The sequence below is a fragment of the Monopterus albus genome, unplaced genomic scaffold (assembly GCF_001952655.1).
Source record: "Monopterus albus unplaced genomic scaffold, M_albus_1.0 scaffold94.1, whole genome shotgun sequence".
In the NCBI taxonomy this organism is placed as follows: Eukaryota; Metazoa; Chordata; class Actinopteri; order Synbranchiformes; family Synbranchidae; genus Monopterus; species Monopterus albus.
In genome coordinates, this window is record NW_018127974.1 from 1,527,205 (window position 1) to 1,552,373 (window position 25,169).

The 25,169-nt window shown below is 44.3% G+C and overlaps 1 protein-coding gene across 2 annotated transcripts in view; it reads left to right on the forward strand.

The window, feature by feature from the left end:
• Positions 1-239: 239 nt before the first annotated feature.
• tiam2a (TIAM Rac1 associated GEF 2a) overlaps positions 240-25,169 on the forward strand; it is a 50,419-nt gene continuing 25,489 nt past the window's right edge. For both annotated transcript variants that reach the window (XM_020608567.1, XM_020608568.1), the window contains exons 1-13: positions 240-330; positions 1,130-2,287; positions 5,179-5,626; positions 7,810-7,982; positions 8,930-9,154; positions 13,064-13,249; positions 13,560-13,703; positions 16,215-16,271; positions 22,001-22,177; positions 22,676-22,780; positions 22,882-22,960; positions 23,113-23,202; positions 23,299-23,517. In XM_020608567.1, the coding sequence (XP_020464223.1) occupies positions 1,136-2,287; positions 5,179-5,626; positions 7,810-7,982; positions 8,930-9,154; positions 13,064-13,249; positions 13,560-13,703; positions 16,215-16,271; positions 22,001-22,177; positions 22,676-22,780; positions 22,882-22,960; positions 23,113-23,202; positions 23,299-23,517 (3,055 nt within the window). In that variant the 5' untranslated portion in view covers positions 240-330; positions 1,130-1,135. The remainder of the gene's footprint in view (positions 331-1,129; positions 2,288-5,178; positions 5,627-7,809; positions 7,983-8,929; positions 9,155-13,063; positions 13,250-13,559; positions 13,704-16,214; positions 16,272-22,000; positions 22,178-22,675; positions 22,781-22,881; positions 22,961-23,112; positions 23,203-23,298; positions 23,518-25,169) is intronic.

Genomic DNA, 25,169 nt, shown 5'->3' on the forward strand with positions numbered 1-25,169 from the left:
AGGCAGTCTTAAATGCTGTTTGTTGTTTTGCACTGACGTTTTGTGTCCCGGTCAGAAACATGCAAGGTTGCCTACCAAACACTGTACTCTCCCGGATGCTGGGGATTAGGGGCTACTCTTTAACTGGCACACCTGTTATCAGACACGGAGCTCATGGCAGGACATTAATGACAGCGCTGCGTCTAGAAGTCTAAGCACAAAGTCAGCTTCTCTCTCTCTCTCTCTCTCTCTTTCAGACTATCCAGACAACCGAGGAATGGATGTCTTTTGAGAAATAAGTGAAGAGAGCTGTGCACAAGAGCTCCAATCTGAGACGAGGCCATCAGGCAGGTGTGTCTGAGAATTGTAACCTTCATATGTGGACTGTCCAGACAGTATTTGTTGATTATATTTACTTGTTGTGGAATTAAAATGTCAGTTTTTTTTTATCCACCATAGAATATAAACATCTATGAATGGATGCCACTTCCTCCTTGTATATATGTCTTTTTAAAATAGTCATTTATTTCTGAAGTGTTTTTTTTTTCTATTAGAGTCTAAACTATTTTTAGTGAGGGTGCAAACCTGTGATCGGTAGAGAGTAATCTACTTTGTGTGCTAATTCAAAGACTTGAAGACTAACTATTATGTAATCTGTCACAGACAGCCCTGTGGCATCAACTGAAACGTTTGTCTGTTACTAATGTCACAGTGTTGTGGACACTCTGGAAAGGATTTTTCACCGTCCTGAACTCTGTCCCTCATAACAACCTTGACAGCCTAAAGTCTGTTCATCTGGCTTTACAGAATGGAAGAAATTAGTAAAATGTGAGGGGGTTAAACCATACAGGTTAATGGCCAGATGTGACAGAAGTACTTAGAACTTTTCTTTTCGAAAGGCATAAGGAAGAGATTAGACCTGCTGCTGTTTTACTCTGGAAACAGCCACTGCAAATTTATGTACATGACTTGTGTGATTTTTATGGGAGTGTAGCTGTTACGGTTTATGAGGAAATATGTTAATTTTATGCTTCTGATGAGCTCTCATTATGTCATCAGGTTGTATATATTATACTGCTTTTTGTGCAAGTAACCATTAGATTTCTAGCAACATAATAACAGTGACATTGGGTTTTCTTATTGTTTCTAGGCAGTGATGGGAAATTCAGAGAGCCAGTACAGCATCCAGGGCCCCAAAGGCACCAGTTTCGTTTTCCCTGGGAAACAAAAGCCATGTTCACTGAAGCTCCGCTCAGCCAAAGATAATACTTTGTCACCCCATACATGGTGGAAAAGTGTCCCGTTGGGCTCAGGGCACAAGGCCAGATGTATTGGGCACAGCTGTCTGTCTCCTCCCAAAAGTCGGCAGTCGTACTCCGCTCGGCGTTATGACTATGTCTCCAAGGGAGCGAGGGGCAACCCCAGTGAGCGTCGCTGGCATCGGTCCCCTGGATGTGGCATACGAGGACGGGATAGGTCAGATGATTATGATGATAATCCATATGGGGCTGAGCTCAATGGCCATGCCCTGGACGGGCACAGTGATGAACATGAAGTTTTAGATGAACAGAGCAGCCCACGGGTGGTGATCAAGAAGGATGGCAGTCTCAGGGTGGAGTTCACCAACACCTCAGGAAATCCTCTCCTCCTGGGTGAGGCCTCTGGCCCTGTACAACTCCTCAAGTTCTCTCCAAACCCAGACTCTGCCTCCACTCCTAGTCTGCCTGGTTCCAGTGGTAGCAGGCAAGATGGCCACTGCAGTGGTCCCCCTCCGGCCTCTACCTCCTCCACAGCCAGAACTAGTAAGGGAAGCTCACTGAGTTCTGATGGCTCCTGGTATGACTCTCCCTGGGGACCCAACACAGAGCTCTGTGAGCAGGACCAGCCCTGCTCTGCCAGAACACTGGTGCACTCCCCTACTGAACAGTCTCCCCCTGTGTCTATAACAGACCTCTACAGGGACCCCACAATGGCTGCTACTTTCCACACAGCCAGGGACCTGCACTCCCAGTTACAGGAGCCTCCACCAGGCTCGAAGCCACACCGAGCCTCCTTTGCATCTGTCCTGGATGTGCCCTTGGAGGAAGAATGTCCTGAGGTCCGGCAGTACTCCTCATACACCCTGCCCTGTCGCAGGCCAAAAGCCCACACTATGAGCGAGGACCTGGTCCAATTTCGTGGCCAGAAACAGCACCAGGAGCAGGGTGTGCCAGATTTAATCTTCCATAAGAAAGGCTCCATCAAACACCGCATCAGACGCTTTAGTGACTGGACAGGCAGCCTCAGCCGTAATAAGAGGAAATCTCAGGTTAGTTGGTCATGATGGGTTCTGGGGATAACACTCAATTAGTCTGGTCCTCAATAACTCACAGGCTTTGCACAGGGATTTTATCTACATGGTACGTAAAACATTAGGTCAATGGATGTGGTTTAACTTACAGCCCTGTAATGTAAATGCACAGTAGATCATCTGTAGCTCTTCATAGTTAATCCCACAATAATAGCTCATTGGGTATGAACAGTTTTCTGTTTAGCAAGGTTTATTTGATCATGAGCCACAGCGGCTGTCTTGGCATGGCCAGGAACCAACCACCGTCCCCTGGTCCTTAGCACCCCAACACCAGCTGTCTGAGGACATGGCACAGTAGGGCAGCGCAAAATGTCATTTGTAAGGCAGCCAGTGCTGGGTTGTTTTTGTGAGGATGGCACAAGAATAAGAGGCACTGCCTATTACAGTGTAAGACATGGATGATCCTCAGAGGATGAGAAGTCAGGAGCTGATGTGCACATATCGGGACGACTGTATCTGGGTGGGTACATCTGATGGGCTATTGTTATTATTTGGGATTAGTTGTTGAATGTACTGCATGCTAATCTCTTTGACGCTTTCATTTTGATCTAACTGTGTGGGTATTAAGTGCGATTGTAGCCTGAGTGGTCAGTATCCCTGTAATTAAGTGCACAAAATGTGGGAATGGAACAATGATACAGTGAGATGCTGTACGAGCACGTGAGGCACAGGGCAAACAGCTGATATACATTCATATATTTTCCCAGAAGTAAAACGATACTTGTACCATGCAGACACAGGTCAGAGAGCAGGTTGGAAATGACCCTGGCACCTCTGCATGGCTTTTAAGAACCATAGGATTTCTGTGCTGCCACCACCACATTCTTACAAGCTTTAATTTGACACAAAACATTGGTTTAACCTGAGCCTGAACTCATGTTCTTGTCTGTCTCTGAGGCGTGAAAGTGATTGTTTCTGCATTAATTCCTTCAGCTTTGCCTTGTTAACGTTTTCAGAACAGTGTTTAGGCGCTGCCAGGAGAATAGCTGTAAGCCTTTCTGAGGCTCTGTTAGAGTGAAACGAAATCCTAGCTGAAGATTTAACCCCGCCCCTTGCTTCATGCTAACATTAATGACTTCTAGTTGTGTGGTTGTTCTGGGATTTCTTTAGAGAGTAAATCCGCTAATAGGGATTGCTGTTCAGTCTTTTGGGTTTGACATCAAACCAAAGGACAGAAGAGAACAGCCACTGTATTCAGATTGCATTCTCTGCTTTGCTTGAGTAGGAATTTATGAGCTGCTCCTTGTGCTTAAACAGCAGATAATGCTGAGTGAAATATATGAGGTACTTTGGCTTGATGCTGGCACTCCACCCTGTGGTGGCATATACCTAATAGGCAGTTAGCTTTTATTTTAAGTGTTACACAGCTCACACTTGACACCAGTAATGCCTCCCTCTAAATGTCCTGCTTGCCATAATGACAATGTTTTTAGCCTGCAGATATCCTCACGAAATGTTTAAATGAGATGTGATTGCTTAAAGAAAAATACAGTTCATTGCCAATGCTAAAAGGTATTGGTGACAGTCTAAAAGCAGGGCTCTGGTTTCAGAGATAAATGCTTCAGAAGACTAAGTGTTCATTGCAGCTGGTTATAGTCTAATTGGGGGCAGTCCAGGCAAATGGTAACACTGAAGTGCTGGTCTTTAGACTGAAGTTCTTGAATCCCTTGGGGGTCATTGTGTTGACCCTCAAACCTCAGTGGCTATATTTCTCTAACATCTGGTCATAGGGCCTCCTTTCAGTAGTTCCATCAAAAATCAGGAGCACCTCCACCTCTGGTTCCCCTCCACCTGGGCTCCAGGGCTCTGTTGTGGGTTTAAAGGTCACACCGTGACTCTAATGCTAGAGACCAAAAACCTGATTGTACTGAAAAGCAGCTGGAAGAGGGTGAGAAAAAGGTCAGGCTGTGAATAGTGAAAGCTGAAGAAGGCCCCCCATACTGTGTATATAGTGGTGGCAGGTGGACGTAATGATTAAACAAAAGGTGTCTTTAAGTGAACACTGTGGGTTCACGAGGTTCACTCCTGTCCTGTTGCTAAACAAGATGTCTAAGCTATCTGGTTACAGGATGTGAGAAGAAATATCCCTATAGAACTCATAGGTCAGATTGTTATTATTTTCCATATGAGCAAAGAATGTGTAAACACATTTTAGCACTGTTCCAGTCTTTTTGATGATTTAAGCATATTCCAAATGGTTTAATATGAAGGACAGCATGAATAAGGACGGAGAAGATGCAGAGTGGAGTGAGACACTGGAACAAAGAAAGAATGAGCTTCAGCATGATGGCACACACTGTGTCTACACGTTGAGAGTACTCTACACTGCTGCCGAGGGCAGAATCGATGCTGCAATCTAGTCAAGTGTAGGTAGGCTGTCATTAGGCATGAAAGAGTGCAATTTCATCAAGTGTTCATTTGGGGAATTGGGAAGCCACAGCAGACCTCAAATGATGGGAAATTGTCTCAGCCTGTAGGGTTCCAACCTCCTAGGTGCCATCACAGGAAATCTGTCCCACTTTCATACCCTAGTGAAAGATTTAGACTGTAGTGCAGACTTTGAAGTAAGTTCAAGTGGTGTGACTAAATTTATTCAAAAGTTTCTCCTCCAATTTTTCAGTTGCTCTGGGCTAATTGAAAGGGGTACACTTTGATATTTGTCCTAGTGTAAGCTGACAGGGTTTGGCCTACGTATAGAGGTGTGCGTGTTTTTGCCTAAAGGTAGGTGGGAACAACTGAGTTCATGTGGGAATCTCCAAAGCAATTCAGCACCACTGATGGTGACTGATGAATGCTCCCCTCACCTTTCTCCACCTTTTATTTTTATTTATTTATTTAAACTTTATCAGGAAACCAGGTACAAGGACCTAAGCGATGCCTTTGACAGTGGAGTTGATGGCCTGACAGCAGACACCAGCTCCCCCTCCCAGGTCTCTAGTGCCCTCTGGTTCCCAGGAGCCTCCAGGGCCCAATCATCAGGAGCCATTCACCAAACGACCAGCGATGCCCTCCGACAGAACATTTATGAGAACTTCATGAGGGAGCTGGAAATGGGCACTGGACAGGGAGGAGGCGAGAGAAGAGACCCGTCCACTGGCACTGAGGAGGGAGGGGAGAGCAGCAGTGAGTCGGCCGAGGGCTCCATGGAGCAGCTGGACCTCCTCTTTGAAAAGGAGCAGGGTGTGGTCAGACGGGCCGGTTGGCTCTCTTTTAAACCACTCGTCACTTTGCACAAGGACAGGAAGCTAGAGTTGGTGACCCGCCGCAAGTGGAAGCAGTACTGGGTGACCCTGAAAGGTGAGCTTCAGTCTAAGGTGTGCAAGAGAGGGGAGCAATTATTCATCATTCTCCTTGAAACTGGGCCAACAAATGTACTGGCTTGTGTTTTAATACAACTCAATTTAAGCAGATTATCCAGAGTTCTCTAATTCAGTTTTAAGGAGCAAGCTGTTTCCTTGCTGTCAGGGTTTTACATCTTCCTTGCAGCCATGTCCTTCACCATGGCATCTCACTTGATATTAAATGATTGTCCTTCACACTTATCTTAATTTCCTGTAAGCTTTTAATGTAAGATAATCCTTTGTCATTGTAACATGTACAACGAAATTTTAGAGTGACCTCCAGTTGGTATGAAATAAGACCATATAAAAAACTTAACTGCTAGAAAAAGGAAATAAACTGACCTCTCACACACACCCTCGCACACAGAGGCTTATTATACTTTAGCAGCATTGTGTGGTAACTGCTGTTGGTCAAAAACTATTCCTGAATCTAGTGGTCCTTGATTTGATTGCTCTGAACTGTCTACCTGACGGCAGCAGTTCAAAAAGTGAATGTCCAGGGTGTGAAGTGTCCTTAATGATGTTCTGAGCTTTTTTGAGGCAGCGGGAACTGTGTAGTTCTTCCAGAGTGAAGAGAGGGCAGCCAATGATCTCCTGGACCGTATTAATGACCCTCTGCTTTTTCCTCTGAGCCACTGTGCTGCTGCTGTACCATACACATATACAGTATGTAAGGATGCTCTCAATGGAGCACCGATAGAAGGACACCAGCAGTCTCTGGGAGATGTTGTTCTTCCTGAGCACCCATAGGAAGTACAGTCTCTGTTGGGCCTTTTTAAGCAGTCCAGAGGTATTCACGCCCCAGGCCAGATCCTCCCAGAAAGCCAGCACCCTCTCCACACGGTCCCCACTGATATACAGTTGGAAGAAGTCGGTTTTCTTCCTCCTGAAGTCGACAATGACCTCCTTAGTCTTTGAGATATTAAGGAGCAGATTGTTCTCTCTGGACCACACTATCAGCCTCTCCACCTCGTCCCTGTAGGGAGTCTCATCCCCCACAGGGATGAGCCCCACCACCGCGGTGTCATCAGCAAATTTTACAATGGTGTTGCCGTTGTGGCCGGGGGTGCAGTCGTGGGTGTATAGGGTGTAGAGCAGGGGGCTCAGCACACAGCTTTGTGGGGAACCAGTGCTGAGGCTGAGAGCCATGGATGTGGGCCCACTCTCACCCTCTGGCTGCATCCAGACAAGAAGCTCTTAATCCTTATGCAGGTGGGATATGGAATTCCCAGGTCCACCAGCTTGTCCACCAGTTTGTGAGGTAGGATGGTGTTGAATGCAGAGCTATAACCCACAAAGAGTGGCCGTGCACAGCTCTCCTGATGCTCCAAGTGGGGCTGTGACTACAGTGTCCTCTGTGGATCTATTTTCCCTGTATGCAAACTGTTGTGGGTCAGATGTTGGTGGGAGGAATGACTTAATGTGTCTCCTTACCATTTTCTCAAAACACTTCATCACCACTGGAGTGAGTGCAACTGGCCGGTAGTCTTTGAGGCTGGTTATGATGGGTTTCTTAGGCAGGGGAACTAGGATGGAAGACTTCAGGCAGGGTGGGGCAGTGGACTGGGCCAGAGACTGGTTGAAGATCCTGGTGAAGACTCCAGCCAGCTGGTCCGCGCAGTCCTTCAGCACACATCCTGTCCGGTCCAGCAGCATTCCACGAGTTCACGGCCCGCAGCGTGCACCTCACCTCATGCTCCCCTACTGTGACGGTGGGGCCACTGTGGGCCACAGGGTGAAGTTTGTCTGTGTCTGGTTGCTGCCCTTCAAAGTAGGCAAAAAAGAGGTTCAGCTCCTCTGCCAGTGAGGCGTCACCTTTAGCCGCACTGAGATTACTCCTGTGCTTGGTAAGATGCTGGACTCCCTGCCACACCTGACTGCTGTTGTTGCTGTCCAGATGGTCTTTGACCCTCCTCCCGTAGTCCAATTTGGCCTTTCTGATGCCTCTCTTCAGGTTAGCTTGGCCACGCTGTTATGGCCAAATTGGCCAAATTCAGGCCACCAAATGTGTGTGCATGTCCATAAACAGCTTTTAAGTGTTTAGTGAAGGCTACCATAAGAAGCAAAGGTATAATCAAGGACAGTTGTATAATTAAAAAAAAAAATTTCACATAATCGTTTCCACTTCTTTGTTTTCAGGCTGTACGTTGCTGTTCTATGAGACGTATGGGAAAGGTTTCCCAGAGCAGGAGCTGCTGCCTCGCTACGCTCTGTTGGCTGAGGACAGCGTCGTCCAGGCCGTTCCCGAACACCCCAAAAAAGAGAACGTTTTCTGCCTCAGCAACTCGTATGGAGATGTCTACCTCTTCCAGGTGAAGCACAGCGCTCTAGATATATCCTCCTTCTGACATCCACTGCAGATAATTGGGAAAGTTAAACTGGATGATACACTTTTTGACACGCATCTCTCAGATCCGTTTAGGTAACAGGAGTCCTGGCTTTGTGATCCTCCACTAGGTTTAAGGTGGCATTGGTGAAGCAGATTATGTTTGATGTTATTGGCATTTAATGACATTTATGAATGTTTATGCATTTGTTGTCTGCTATAAGAGCAGGCACATGTCTGAACAGACCTAAAAGGAAACGAATAGCTATAAAGCATGCAGTACATGGTTATGGTGAAATTGTACTTGACACATTTTTAGCTTTCCTTCCTTTAAGTGTAGGAGCAATTTTGGTCCATGAGGGAACCAAACTTCTCAGCTAAGTGGTCTGAGCACACAAGCCACTTTCTTACTGAGCTACTTGTCACTGCTGAATTCATGCCTAGCCTCAGCTCTTTCTGTGTAGCCTCCTCCACTTGAGATTACAAGCCTCCCAGACTTCACTATGTTGTAGTGTCCAGACCTAGATCTAATAAAATCGCTCACCGTGGAACTGACATGGCACCATGGCAAGAAAGGAGGACATCAGCTTTGTAACATGAAAATAGCCTTTTGTTTTCCACTCACATAACCTGAGTCATTTTCATTCAAAAGTGAAGGGTCATAACCAGTGTGCTGCTTCCAAGTCAATCACCTTAGAGGGAGTAATAATCATGAAATGGCTTATTAACTGGGAACATGTATGTTTGATTTCATCAGCATTTCTGCTTTCTCACAGAGGCATGGTTAATTTAGTTTTGTTCTCTTGATCCAGTAAAGCCCAGCTTGTCACCCAATGATCCTTTTTTTTATATATGTCAGAATAACACGGTAGTAATGCACTGGTTTGTAATGGCTTGTAATATTGGCCTCTTTGTCTCTCTCTGCACCACCAGGCTAGCAACCAGACTGACCTGGAGAACTGGGTGACAGCCATCCACTCTGCCAGTGCCTCGCTGCTGGCCAAGCGCCAGGGAAAGGAGGACACGGTGCGGCTTCTGCGGAGCCAGGTGCGGGGCCTACTACAGAAGATCGACATGGACGGGAAGATGAAGAAGATGGCCGAGTTGCAGATGACTGTGGTTAGCAACCCCAAGAACCGCAAGGCTATTGAAAACCAGGTGAATTGACTTAAATGATAGGGTGCTATTGATACATCGGCTGGTTTAACATGCTCTCTATGTGATAAATTTAGATTTTTAAACTCAGTGTTGTTCTACATAGCAGCCACATGATGTATGCAACTTACTTTTTTTGATTTTGTGAGTGTGGCAACGAGCCTGTGTTTTACTTTTGTCTGTGGGTGGGTGAAGTGGCCTAAATGCATCTGTCCCCAAGAGCACCGTGAAGGGCCTAGGGGAACGGTTCACATCCATGAGCATCAGACTGCGTTTCCAGATGTTTCCTGGTAATGGGCTCCCAACATGCATTATCCCCTCCCTCCTTCTCCTCCTCTCACAGCCTGGGGGAGAATCCAAAGCACCCAGTACTGTGCTGTAGCTTACATACAGAACAATACAGATGGGTATAGCTTAGCAAATTAGTGTTTGTTGTAGAATGTTGGAAAAGTCGAGCTGGTTTTTTTTTTTTATGCCTGTGACTAAGATGATCTGAGACTTTAAGTGCCTCCGCTGCTCATGTCCATGTGCACTGACTGGTCATGCACTACAAAAGCAAAAATGGCACTGTCCATTTTGGAAGCACCCTTAGTGGAAATGTGTGTGTGTGTGTGTGTGTGTGTGTGTGTGTGTGTGTCTTCTTCTGAAGAGCATCACTGTGGTAATGACCAATAGAGATGTCACTGCCTGACTCCTAGACTGACCAACTGTGTATTTGTGGATCTTGTATCTGTTTCCACTTGGCTAGTATGCCACCTCAAAGTAGACAGAGACAGACGGGGTCTGTGATAGGGTCAGAGGGATATGGAACAGGACTCTCATACAGGCGCCTTAAGGCTGATGATAGAGTCAAGCTTTCAGTGGGGTTGTCTAGCACCAACAGGGCACTACTTTGATGTCTATGCCCACCCCCAACTATGTCTATGGAAATCAGTGCCAGTACACTTTTTTGAAGTTTGCCCTTGCCCACTTTCACAAGCTCACATACACACTAACCAACTATGATCAAGTTGCACTGAAAGACTTGTTATGCGTTGGGACTTTTCCAAAGAGCTAAGGCAGATGTTCCAGAGGAGAAATGAGAAAAGCTGAGAATCTGTTAAAAGACAGGCTTACGTCTGCTGTGCTTAATGGCTCTGAAATAGGATGTAAATAAGTTGTATGCAGGCCAGATGTGCCCAAACGTGCCCTGTGTGTCACTGATATTGGTTCATTGTGTCACTGTACCTAGTCAAGCCTGCTAGATGCGTTAAGCAATAGACTACATATAGGCATCTCTGAAAGAATACTCTCCATCAGTGACGCACCCTGACATGAATCATCAAATCACATTTTATCCACAGGCCTATTTTAGGATATTCCTCAATATTTGACCATTGAAAAGCACAGATGGTGCATAAATCATTAGCCTGCTAGGATCTAGTGTGATAGTTATACATAGATATGAGATTTTCCAAAGCAGCAACTCTGAAATTTGTCTTATTTTTCTAATTTTTAAGGAAAGAGCTTATCTTATTTAGTCAATAATGCCTTCATAACACATCCAGCCATCTTCCAACTTCTCACTAGAATTGAATCAATTCCAGCATAACATTGTGATACAGTGATCGGAGAATAGAATGATGGATTTGCTTACAAGGACGAAATCTTCATTCTTAAGGATCTTGTAGGTTTTAGAAGTCGCATCCCCCAGTTATTTTTTCATGTATATAACATCAGCAATTTAAGCTTATAAACCTTGTTTTTGAAACAGGACCTCCAGTATTTGGATCAAGTAGCTTCTGAAAACATATGTCAGATCACTTTCAATGTGTCAGATACTCATTTACCCATCATTTACTGCAGAGAGATAACTTGGATCAGACTTGATATAGGCAGATATCCACAATTATTGTGCTTGGACTAAGGCCGGAATATATAGGCTATGGATATATTTATAGCTACATTATAGGCTCAGACCTAACCCCTTAAGGTTAAGGCCATCAGCTCTTTAGAGTAAATAACAGGCAGTATCCAGTTTGGATCCAAATGCACTCCCACTTGAGCATGTACTGCTAAAAGGATGAAACACTTAAGAAGCTGTTTGTCCAGCTCTCTGTTTCTGATACTAACCATCTGATACTACACTCAATGCATCTCTGGTGCACAGAATTAGCACACACACGAGGGTTTGTGTGTTTTGTCCAACAACACACTAATAATGTGGATGGTTCACAGTGACAGTGTTTAGTGTCGACTACAGACCCTGTTTACAAAAGACCAGTGACGGAGCGGAATTCAAATCTTGTAGACGTACACACATCAGATGAGAACATGTATTTTGCCAAGAGGCATTTGATGACTGGTCATGACACATTGGGGAGACATGTTTCCATGGGTCATATTGTGTGTGGGGGGGGGCATGTTCTCTGGTTCCCTGTGGAGATTACTCCCGAGCATACAGCAGAGGATTTATTGGCAAGGTCTCTGAGTTCAGGTTCAGAAGAGTAACGCCAGGAATTAAGACTTGATAGAAAGGCCTTTTGACAAAGTGAAATGGAAAGGAATACATGTTTGTAAACTTTAAGTGATGAGAACACAGGCCCCAGAGTCATCCGTGTGCCTGTGGTAAATCATTTGGTTCGGTGCTCAACACTAATGCCATATGTCACTATCATTATATAAATAAGAAAACTCACCTTGAAGATGTTAAAAGATGAGGGTGGTGTCTAAACCAGTCGCTAGTAATTAGTTGGTAACCATTGTACACAGTAAAATAAGACTGTGTAACTACAGCCACAAGTGACACTTATAGGATAATGCTAAATGTTAAAATATAATGTAGAGAAAAGTCATAATGGCCCTTATACAGCTGTAACATTAGCCACTAAAAGCTACTTGTCATATGAGAACGAGTAGGGCTGTAGCAGTAACAAACCCTGAATGTATAGAACTGAGCAAGGCAGTGTTTTATTGCTTATATATGACATATGAGGAAAAAATGTGTAGTCTGGCTTTAAGTGTTAGCATGGAGAACCTGGGAAAATGTTCTGCCACAGTATCAAGTGCTCACAAAGCTTTGTTCTGTAGTAATCTCAGCTTGATGCGGATGCCATCAGTGCCTCACTCTAGTGTGTGATCATTTTACCAGTGATTTAGATGTATAACATACCAGATGCAAGGTCATTTTAAACCAAAGCACTTGTTTCCTAATGGCCTCATGGTCCACGTGTGGAATGGGAATAACAGCTGAATGCCTTTGACTCAAGGCTTGTTAAATGGGGCCACCTGCACAGCTCTGTACATTTGTTTGGGCCCGTGGTATGTTTTGTGCAAGTCTGAAAATTCATAAAACACTGTCCACTTGTCCCTGCTGAGTTTGGTTCTAGTCCTAAAGAATGCCAACCATATGAATGAGACCTAAAGGGACCATAGGGTGTGTTATTGTAAATGAACTCCCCATGCAGACGAGGCCTATTAAAGTCAATTGTTACAGAGGGTTGTTTAACGTCAGGGTTTTCATTAAAACTAGTCTCCAGCCAACAAAATAAGCACTTTCTCATAGCTTACACAGTGTGACCAGGGATAGGGGGAAGGCAACTGTAAATTGGGTTTGTGTTGCGTGCGTGTGTGTGTGTGTTGGGTGGAAGTTGTTATGGGTGGTCTGTGCAACATCATCACCACTCTAGACTTAATAAAAAATAGGCATTGAGATTTACTGCACACTCTCACTCGTCTGCTAGATGTGCAGCCATCCCTCACTGTCTAACCTCCACCAACATCTGCAAGCAATTGCAGCTTGATGGAAAGCACTCAAATGACCCGAGATCTCCTGTTTCAACTCTGCCTTTTCTGCCTTCCCCCATTCCACCCGACCCGTTCTCCAAACCTACACCAAATCTACCAAGCCAATGTTTTATTTCTTTCTTTTAGATCCAGCAGTGGGAGCAGAATCTGGAGAAGTTTAACATGGATCTGTTCAGGATGCGCTGCTACCTGGCTAGTCTGCAGGGCGGAGAGCTGCCCAACCCAAAGAGCCTGTTAGCCATCGCTAGCCGCCCCACCAAAACCACCCTGGGACGCCTGGGGATTTTCTCCGTCTCTTCCTTCCATGCACTGGTGAGAAACCTCAGGCATTGGGAAGGGACAAGTGAACGAATGCAGAATAAAGAATCAAGACTAGCAGTGTGCCCTGTTTAGTGGTTTTCTAGCACTGCTTTTAATATGCGATATTTCAGCTGTAATGTTTTTGGATGCCTAACAGTATCCTTGAAACCTTTTAATCGTTCAAAACAAAAAAGCATCCTGCAAACAATCGCTTTATGCATCGCTGGAGGAAAATAAACCTAATTAAGATGGTTGGATTAAATGGCTTGTTTTTGTTATTGTTGAGCTTAGTGATTTCACTCCTGATAGTATATCTTTTTAGATCTGTTCCAGAGATGAGGCCACGCTCAGGAGGCGTTCACTGTCCCTGATGTACCGGCAGCGCAAGAGAGGCCTTTTCTCGTCACTCAAAGGGCTCGACAACCTTACGAAAAGAGGTCGGGACAAGAGGCCCTCTGCATCACAGGTACCAGTGAACACACACATTTGAAATACAGTATAGTTACCAAGATGCAAGTTCCTCAAGTCATTCAGGAACAAGCATTCAAAATGTTTTGATCTTTAGCATCTTGATATTTACACACTCAGTGCAAACTGTATGTATTTGTTAACAAAACAACCTGAAAACATGTCACCCTACTGCTTACTCACATGTTCAGTGGCATGACAGAAAGCAAGAGATTGTTATAGTCAGGAGCGATTTGAGCACATTTCCCCCTAAAGGAGATTTTATTAATTACAAGCACATAAGCTCCCACCCCCCCTCTGCTTCTTGCTAAGTTTGAGTACAAACCTCCTATCAAAATAAAAACGTAAAAACTTTACCCAGGTGCAGGGGGGGTCTAAATCCTCTCAGGTTAGTAATTAGACTCATGGAGGCAGGTTGTTGACTGATGCAGCAATTCACCACTCTGCACCCTGAAGGTACAGCCCTGGAGAATTCCCTACTCTCTGTGGTCCATTTTAAGAATCGCCACAGGAAGCACTCATTTCCTCACATCTTTTACGGACCTCTGTTCATTAGTTGATTAAAGAAGAGGAGTGTGGTTTTGATTGACAATCTTATTCATTTTTCTTTATGCTGTGAAGTCATTGTGATGTCGTATTGCTTTGGAGCTGGCTCTGCTAAGAGCCATTTATGTTCTTCAGTAGATGAGCCCTGACTGCTTTCCCCGTCCTCTTTCGTTTGCTCTTATCTTAGCTCGTCCATCCCACCACCTGCTCTCAATAGTTAGGTTGTGTCAGTGATGAGGTGTCTCTGTGTGTGTGTGTGTGTGTGTCTCAGTGTGTTATTTATTTTCTGGGGAACTCCAGCCGGCTAGGTCCAGTTACATTTCACAGTGCAGACGGCTGAGGTGACGCTGCAGCACACACATGAATTATTAAAAGCCATATGCGGTAGATAGCATGCTTCACTCTCTCCTCAGCCCCCAGACACCAGCAGATGGTTGGTGTAAAGACGCTAAATATTAAACAGCCTCCCTCCCTTTTTTCCCATTTTCCTTCTTCTCTTACAAGCTCTTTTCAGTGATTTTTGGTGTTTTTGCTTAACTCAGGTTAATAAGGATATTGGCTGTTGGTGCTTCAAGGGTTTTTTTAAGATACTGAAATTGGTCACCTGCTGTTTTGTGTGTGTTTTTGTTTATTGTAAGATTATAAGTATTTGTAAGTTAGTGTTTTCCTTTTGTGACTTGTAGGCCATTTTAAGTGATGTCATCATCTCCTTTTCTCTTGTGGTACTGATGAGACTGACTTTCCTTTTTCCCTTTAGCCTTGTCCTCTTGCTCCAACCGCTGCTTTCTCCGAACATTACCTGGAGGTGTGTCTCCCTCAGTTTTCCCACTGACTCTGTGTTGTCATAGCCTAAATCCCATTTACCACTGCGACGCTGCACATGACAACCTTGCCCCAAATTCCTGGTCTCCCCTATCATCTCCTTCCATCTCATTTTCTCATCTCATCTGTTTTAGCAGTGCTATGAATACAGTAAGGAGCTGGCCGGCTGTGGGAAGTAGGCCAGAAGGCTCTGAGGATTTGTGGGAGAGTTGGTAAAGCTTTCTAAAATTAGTCCGTTTACAGTGAAGCAGCACTGTTTAGAGCTACTTTATAAATGTACTTGAGCTGGGGAGAGAGAGTTACTGAAGTCTGCTGATCAGAGGTCAGATGAGGGTTCTTCATACCATAACAGGAGGTAGAGACTGTTTTTGTAGAGGAAGCTTATTGGGATTATTTTTAGAGATCCTCTCTCCTGTATACCAGTTTTTTTTAAGTCAAGTGTGCATATTGTCATAGGGAATTTTGCAGGGCATCTACCTTGAACTCAGTTACAGCAAAATACAATCCTCTTTGAGTTTGTCAGACCCATTTCTGTCTGTTATATCTCTCTCGCCATGTGACAAAGTATCTCAGCAATACCTGATAAATGAGCCTGTGTGAGTGAGGGCTGGAGTCACACCCTCATGTAACAGATAGCTCTCTGTCACCACTGTATTATAGAGTTGTTTAAGCCTTCTGAGGCTGCAGAATCCCCTCTAAGACTGGGCCACACACAACATGCTGTGCAATCACAAGCCAGGCAGAGGAACATAGAATGGATCAAGAAGTGAAAGAATTGGACACTGGCATGTTAATGTGGAGATGGAGGTGGAGGGAGGGCTTGTGTTCCTCTTCTCATCTATTACTAGACTGTTTCTAGCTTTCATCTCTCTGCCACACAGAAACCACTCACTGTCCACACACACCCCTTCCACTCACATGCACAGAGAGTATTTTCACCATTGCACCTTCAAAGGTTGCAGACTCTGCGTGGAAACAGTATCAAAGCGCTGCACTCGCCACACGTAGTTTTTAATTAACTGCATAATGGCACTGTGTGTCTAGTACTGTGTTGCTGAAGTGGCTGGGCACTTAATTGCTTATGACTCAGTAAGTGTGGAGCCCCTCGGTCTGTACTTCTGACTGTCTCTCTTGATTTCAGGTCTTTGAGGGCGACGCTGGAGGTCAAACGTATGCCCTGCCTCCCAGGAGCACCGAGGTGAGTCATAGCAGTCACTAGCTTTGTCTGTCCATTATGGTTTGAGGCTCTTTGATATCTTTTTTTCAAACATTCCACTGCCATCTGTCATGTCCATCCTGTGGCACCGTTTTATGTGCTGGATTATCCAGTTAAGCGTGAAGTAGCCATGGCAGGAACAGGCCTGCTGTTGCTCTGACCTCAGCTGTCTGTCATGGCTTTGATAGTGGGCTGTGTACAGACATTTTTAACATGAGGAGTGTGTGTGAGGGGGGTCACAAAGTGTGTGTCTGTTTATATTACTTGTCCAGGGTCAAAGCAGAGATTCCTTTCATGTTGATCTGCAGCTATATGCATGATAAATAGACAGTAACAGTGTTAAACTCTGGAGAGGACAGGGGTCCAATTCACCTCATAATTGAGTTAATGGATGGTGTTGTGTTGAGGTGTTAACCAGAAGCACTGATGGAATGCGTGAGTCTACTGGTAAATGTGCTGAATGATTAATGACTGTAAATTCTGGCCATTTGAGCAGCCAGACGTTGGAACTACAGCATTTGCAGATTTTTGAATGGTTTATATGCCTGCACCAAGAACGTGTGAAAGCCCTCACTGTCCTCACGCTTCCACTTCTCTTTATTCTTGTGATCAGGGTTTTTATTTCAGCAGCTGGTGACTAATGAGACTACTGCTCTTTAAAGAACAATTCTGCTTTATTACAAGTTGAGTCGTGGTTTTGGCCGTTATTTCTATTGGATAAATTTGTAGTCGCCAAAGTCATTGCTGAGATTTCAGAACATGTCAGAATCGCTACACCCGAGTCTCATGTAGCAAACACATGAATGATCAGACAATCTGATGGGTCGTAAACGAGGCTTATTATTAGTTACCTTGCTGCAGCCCTAGATCTCAGATGTTAACTTGTTGACTGAAGACGGTGTTGTTATTACTAATGGGGATGTTGGATAAAAGTTAGTGAAATATAACCCAGGTTGCAATAAACCGGTATCATCCTTTTAAGTTCCACATTTTAGGGTTTTATTTTGTTCATGAGGGTTAAATGAGAAGTGCAGCCTCACTCTCATATCTGTGTGTTAAATACGAAGCTACATCTGGGAGGTGGTTAGGGAACAGCTTGCCTGGCTTGGACCGAAGTTAACAAAAGCTGCCCACCAGAACCTCAAAGGTTCATTAACTAACATGCTGCTTCTCGTTTGTTGAATCATATGAGCTCTGAGGTGTAAAAACTCTGCTGAGCTAAGCTAACTGCCACCTGAATGTACATTACAGATGGGGCAAACCATCATAAAGTGCCTATGGTGCTGGGTCACCATGTCCCACCAGAACAGCTTCAATGCTCCTTGGCACGGATTGCAAGTCTCTGAACTCTTCTGGAGCGATGAACTCCATTTTTCCAAAAGATATTCTCACTGTAGCGGTCAAGCGTTCAGATTTTTATTTTGTCACCTGTCTGCAGCTTCATATTGTCATCATAGCAAATACCAAAATATTCCTTTAATGGAGAATGTGTAAACAACTAATGCCTGCAAACTTTAAATGGGGCTGTTCTGAGCCTGTTCTGCCCTTAATGTAAAAAGGAAGCTAGAAAATATGAATTTTTCTTGTGCCCATCAGATAATTTGTGTTCTATGAATATATTTGGCTGTGGATGCTGCAGTGGACACTTTTAGCAGGGTGGGTGTTATGAAGTTCACTTTTCCACAGGATTCCATGATTCATAGTGTGAGTGCGCTGAATGTGGCGAGTGTTAAAAGTGCCCTGCTAAAAGGTCTAGAAATGGACTCAAAACAGAAAGTGGTTTGACGAAACAATAAGAGCCTTCATTGGGGCAACGCTTTAATATCTTGCATTGAATAAGGCAGCTTCTCCTCAGTCAAGTGTTTTGGATGTGAATGTGGAAAACGGCTCATCACAAAGATCTGTTTTGTTTTCATGGGGATTAAGACTCCTGAGGGTGGGAGGGAAGAAAGAGTGCATACTGGAGGTGTATTGATTTTTCACCATCAGTCTTGATGACTTTGCACCTTTTGGACCACTAATTCTTTGAAGTCAAGGGTACAGTGTCTTGGTAAAAGTGTGTGCCCAAGTTGTGTTGTATGACCCATACAGCTACACCGATCAGCCATAGCATTCTGACCACTGGCAGGGGAAGTGAATAACACTGACTATCTGTTACAGTGGCACCTGTCAGTGTGTGGGGTATATTAGACAGTAAGTGAACATTCAGTCCTCAAAGTTGATGTGTTGGAAGCAGGAAAAATGGGTAAGTGTAAGGATCTGAGTGACTTTGACAAGGGCCAACCTGTGATGGTGAGATGACTGGGTCAGAGCATCTCCCAGTCTGCAGGTCTTGGTGGGTGTTGTTGGTCTGCAGTGGTTAGTACCTACCAACAGTGTCTAAGGAAGGACAAATGGTGAACTGGAGACAGGGTCATGGACGCCCATGGCTCACTGATGATGAGGTTGACCTACTGTAGATTCAACTTTTAACTTCCATTTGTACTTTTCAAAAGATTAGAAATGTATTTGAATCTTTGTTCAAATGGTTGAAAATGAGAAATACTGTCCATTGGTCTCTATGAAGAGAAAGAGTCAGGGGCTGTAGTGGTGATATCACACCTAGAGTGGTGAGGCTGTTGGATTTGTCTAAACAATTCTCTCTAACTCGTCCTCACGACCAGTTTTCACTTCTTTTACATAAGTTTTTCACTGAATTGTAGACACATCTGTGCTCTTCCTGACAGTAGAACTGTGGAAGCAAACGGATTTATAGAAGAGTGCCAAACAACCAAGCAGCAGCCTCCGAGGCTGAGAAATGAAGCCAGCGTGGAAGTGCTAAAACCAGCAGTCCCCATAGAGTCCCATGTTGAAATGCCCAACTCTACAGCAGAAATAAACGTGTTTACAGCCTGGTACAAAACCGTTTTGGTCTATATAGCTAATTTCCCCAGCTGTACAGGGGTGACATGTTTTTTATTGACTCGCCTGTTTAAATTATGTTGAGGCTAACAGTTACACATAATTAAGGCCGTGGCCACTTTGAATGACAGGCACGGGGGTCCTGCCATAGGTGGCTAGCCGCTAGCAGTCTAGTGAGCTCCAGTCACCCTCCGCCTCTTGTCCCATTTTTTAATTAGACCTAGCAGGTGGAGTGAAGCACGAACAATATGGCAACGGCCAGACTTGATCTTCAGAACCTCTCTTCATAAAACCAATGGGTGATGTCACAGTGGGGTTGTCCATCTTTTATACACAGTCAATTCTACCAGCTGCTGCACTGACTCCTGTGTACACATGAACATGGTAATAATGTTATGGCTGATCGGTGTATGCTCTCAGGTGTAGGGGGTGTTTGTTTATGTGGTTATAGGCAGTGGATATACTGACACAGTCTAGCTATAAGTTGTGACTGCTGCATAAAGCAGAGAGAAGTAAACCCCTCTAGAGTCAGTGCAGCAGCTGCCTCGGCCTCCATAGGGGTTAAAAGTTCACACTGACTGGCTTTAGAGTTGCTGTTCAAATCCTCCATCCACCCACTCCTGTCAGCAGCAGAGAGAGGGAATATGTTTTGACTCTAAGAAAAAAAAAATGACACTAATCTTTGACTTATGCTATTTAAACAATGATTATTCTAACTTAGCGCTGCATGCTCACACTCATTTTCAGCAGTTTCATGTATATAAATTGTATACAACTGCCTGCTTCTGTTGAATAACTTCTAGAGGACGGTTATGGCAGTATTTTACCGGCTTGTGATCTCCACTACACCACTTCTGTCCCTGACATACTGATCCCACTTTCTGTGTCACCACCTCTCACCACACTCCACTACCCACAAATACACACCCCAGCTTTAACTTTGAAGTTATTGCAGAGGAGCAGGCACCAGTGCAAGCCAGGCTGGGTGGCCATTATTCTCCCTTTGTGTATGCGATTGTGTAGAAAAGTGTGTCACACTGGTGGAAAGAGGAATTGTGGAGCTTTAGGGAAAAAAGAGTCAAACTCCTTTAATAGATGATATAGAGGGAAACTGAGTTTGTCTTCAACTACACTTCTGATTCTTTTGTAGATGTACAGTGATATTTATGTTACTCAGTTGAAAGAAAGTATTTCTGCAGAGGCCACTAAACCGTCCATTACTCTGCATTCCATTTTTAGAAGCTCCCAGGTGGAGGGCGGCTTACTTGGAAATCATTACTACACTTGAGAGGAATTACTGAAGCATTGCTTTGAATGATTTGGCTGAATGCAAACATACTGTAGACGGAGTGCACACTTTGACCACACAGAGCACTTGTGGTCCAGCGCGTGCCTTGCCTGTGCTCTTGGAAACCTGTTCATGGACACTGACAAGGCAACCGTCGCTCTGTTACAAACCTCTCCGACAATGAATGAGTGTACAGTGTTAGTCGGCCACTGGTCGTGTCAGTGCAGGAATAAATCTTAGTTTTCCGGTCATGCCACGTTGCTGGGACACAAACGAGGCACTTATACAACCGGTTGCCATGACGCCTTGTTTTTTTTCATCCTCCATGTGAAAGCATGACCTCATATCCTTAAAGAGGAGGGCAGAAGTGTGTGTTGAAGTGGCACTTTGTGTTCCTCCACCCCTACAGGCTAAGGTAACATTTTGGTGAGAACATCTGTGGTCTTTATTTTGGCACTGGCTAGTCAAAAAGACATTTAGATGGAAACTGAGGCAGATGTTTGTCTGTGCGCGCCTGTATTTTTTGAGAATGTTTGTTTTTGTGTGTGGAGCTGAGTCGATCATCATAGGCCATAGCTTGTCCCTTTAGGCTTGTGTCTGGTGGGGGGGGGCGGTCCTCTTAAGCAGCAAACAGCCACCTTTTGAAACGGCTAGAAAAGCTCATACACATACAGACCAGACAGACAGCCTCACACACGTACCACTCTTTATTTTTATGATGCCTGAAGGCATTTAAACCATCGCTCTATGCCCAACCGTGCTGTATCACTAAGGCAGTTATCCCTCTTGGTCCCATGTTTCAGTTTAACCGAGAACTCATTTTGTTTTTGTTAGAAATGCTGAATCACTGGTTTCTTCAGTAGCCTTTCCTTAAGATCTTTGGCCTTGATAATTGTGGTCTTAGGCTGCACTGTGGCATCCCCCATCACCCCACATTGCAGCAATGGTGCTTTTCCCTCCAGAGACACACAGTCGCAACCAAAACCCCCAAATGGCCGCTTATGAGGCCGAGCAGTGGGCTACCCTCCCACCCCCATAATACCTAGTTCAGATCTCACTGTTGATGCCACTGGCAAATAATTACCTCCTGAAAGTTTGATTCATGTAGACATAAATTATTCCTATACATTATTTAAGTCAAAATTACTTTTGTGGTTTTTCAAACCCAATAAGTCCCAGAGAAGTGCACAGATATTATCCGGACCTGCCGGTCCACTAATCTTCTTGTGCACATGGCTATTACAGTGACTATAATGTGGAGCAACTGCTGTCTGTGCTGTCAAATGAATTCCTGAAAGGCTAACTGTATGACATCTTTGCTCTGCTACTTGATCCACAGCCAAGCATTTAGACTAATGGAACTCTATTGATTTGTGTGCCGTTACCCTACTGCTTCCCTCTTTCTCTGTTTACCTCCTCTTACCCCTTCATCTGTTTACTCTCTCCATCATCTAATGCTGCTCACCCACTTCTTTTTATCCTGCTTCACCCTCCCTCCCCTCCCCTCTTCCCTCACCCACAGAGGTTGGATGTGCTGGCCAGTATCTACTCCATGTCGCCCCCTGATGTCCCTGTGTGGGACAGCACCAGTTGTGCCACAGATGTGCTGATGTTTGTCTACATGCCAGGCGGCCTGACAGTCCAAGTTTCTGTCAGAAGAGACCAGACAGCCGCTGACCTTCTCTCTGCAGCCTGCAAGGTTGGGTTGATGGCCAGTTTTCAGAGAAATTATGTCACCATAATGATCTCTCATTACACACTGAAAACTACAGTCCTGACAGTAAAAAAAAAAGAAAAACCACCAGGCGAATGCAGTGATGTAATTTAGATTTAGTTGTCTAGTTTGATCACATGTGTAAACAAAATTAATGTTCTAGAAATGTACCTCAGGTGTGGTCTGGTTAATGGTCAAATGGTCTTTGTTGAAACATCAGTAGCTGGGATTCAGTTGTGTTATGCTCCCAAGGGCTTGAAATAACACACATATTCATCCAGTGTCCAGCTTCACACAGTTTCCTCATGTAATCCCATGGGCGAAGCTTTTTTTGTTTATCGCAAATTTCTCATCACTAAGTGTGAAGCTGGTGAATAATTCACATCTCGGCCACACAGCAGCTATCAGCGTGAACATTGGTGCATGAAATATGCCGGATGACTTTGTGTATGGAGACAGCTGTAATGGCTCTTGTGTAAACAGGTGAAACACCTGGACCCGGGCCTGCACTGCCTCCGACTGCACAGAGGAGTGGGACAAGATGTGGAGGTCCAATACGTGGCGCCTGGCGAGTTCCTCCACAGTGTGGTGAGGAGGGCAATCGTGCATGATCACACATGGATACACAGAGCTCTTAATGATCTGCTCTTTATTTAATGTGTATTGATTTGTTTGGCGTCACCCTGTAGGTCAACGATCAGTTGGAGGTGGTCCCAGTTAATGTGTTTGCGCTGCACATGAGCAGGCCGAATGGCACTGGAGACTTTGGTGAGTCAGCCTCACGTGGTCATTGATTTAGTTCTGTTTATAATTCTCTAAGCACCTCTTGATCCTCTATGTAATCCTTCTGTCAGTCTAACTCTCTTTGTCTCCATTCGTCTACTGTATGTGTAAATCTTTCTGTCTTCGCCTCTTACTAGGCTTTGCAGTGACAGGGAACATAGACGACCAGAAAAACAGCAGGATCTTTGTCAGCGAGGTGCTTCCTGATGGACTGGCCTTCAATGAAGGTGTCTACTCACTTAAATATTACACTTATAACCCTGAAATCACCATATGGATCATATATATGATCCACGCCTGTTCTGTTCGTGTGTGTGTTCCAGGGTTGCGTCCAGGCGATGAGATCCTGGTGCTAAATGGTCAGTGTGTGTCAGGTCTGGACCTGTCACTGATCCAAACGCTGTTTGCTGAGCAAACCCTCCACCTGAGTCTGAGGCGGGAAGGCCCTCTGCCGCCGACTGCGGTCTCGACCCACCCAGCTCCTCCTTCCAAACTTAACCAGGAGGTTCGCAGCAAGCATCACCGAGCCAAGTCCTCCTCAGGTGCCTAATTCCATATGAGATAAAAAGACACACATCCTCAAATTAGCAACATGTGTAGATCAGGGGCAGAGAAAAATTGAAAGTGAAGATGATACCCTTTGATGCTGTTAGCTTCCATTATATGTGACAGATGGTGAGAGTGAAAAAGAGAGAAGATTTTTAGCTATTGCAAAATGCGACAACTTCCTTATTTCTGTGTACATGACTAGGCACCAGTTTAAAAGTTTTCTCTGTAAGCAAGCTGTAAACAGCCTGGCTCTCTGTGCTCAAAGTTTAATCCCAGTTTACCCATCTAGTTTTTCTCTTCTGTGTTGTTGTGTTTCATACTGTTGCACAGTGTATATACAGTAATTGTTTTGCTTTGCAATCAGTTTAGCAGTTGATTATCTGAGTAGGTTCTTCTCTGTGAGGGTCAAGTTGCTCACATTAGCACTAATTGCTTAAGAGGTTGCTTTGCCACTGTAAGTAAGTAAGTAAATTTCATTTATATAGCACCTTTCACAGACAAGGTCACAAAGTGCTTTACAAAGTCAAAAGATAAAAAGAGATAAATAATATACATAAGCCTAAACGTACTCACATAACACAACACAATTTATAAAATGAATAAACCCAATCAATTAAAAAACTGTCTAAATAAATGTGACTTCAGCTGTTTTTTAAAATCATCAACAGATTCGGCCATACGTAGAGTCAAGGGTAGGGCATTCCACAGTCTTGGAGCTACGACCTGAAAAGACAGGTCCCCCCGAGATTTAAAACAAGTTTTGGGGACCACCAAAAGAGTTTGGTTTACAGAACGAAGAGTACGTTTGGGGGAGTATGGGGTCAGCAGATCGATAATGTACTGAGGCACCTGCCCATGTAGTGCTCTAAATGTCAGCACTAAGATTTTAAAATCGATTCTAGCTTTGACTGGTAACCAATGGAGCGAATACAAGACTAGAGTGATATGAGCTGTTCTAGAGGTTCCTGTCAGGAGCCTCGCAGCTGCATTCTGGACAATCTGAAGACGATTTAAAATGGACTTATCACAACAGGTAAAAAGAGAATTACAATAATCAATGCGTGAAGAAACAAAAGCATGAATAATCATCTCAAGATCTCCCTTAGATAAAATCTTCCTTAATTTAGATATATTTCTCAAATGAAAGAAGCAATTCCTGACTAACTGTCTTATATGACAGTCAAAGGACATTGCCTGGTCCAACACAACACCAAGGCTTCGAAGGCTCAACTGGACAGAAGAGCCCAACAAACCAAGGTGTTGTTTAATTCCGGCAATCTTAGTATTATCAGGTGCCACAATAAGTGTCAGTCTTGTTAGAATTTATGCAAAGATAATTATTGTTGAGCCAGATCTTAATGGACGACAAGCACTCTAATAATATCGCTAATAGGTGAAACTCTGAATCATTAAAAGAACAATAAATTTGAAGATCATCTGCATAAAGATGATAAGACACATTGCCAAAGCGCCGAATAATCTGACCCAGTGGATATATATACAGTCTTATGCAAAAGTTTAGGCACCCCTTGATAAATAACAGATTTAGGTGATTTTTTATTTGAACAGATGTTAACACAGTTTCTCTTGGAAATGGAAAAAATGCACAATATTTTCAGCAAACAGTGATGCATAGTTACTTCTT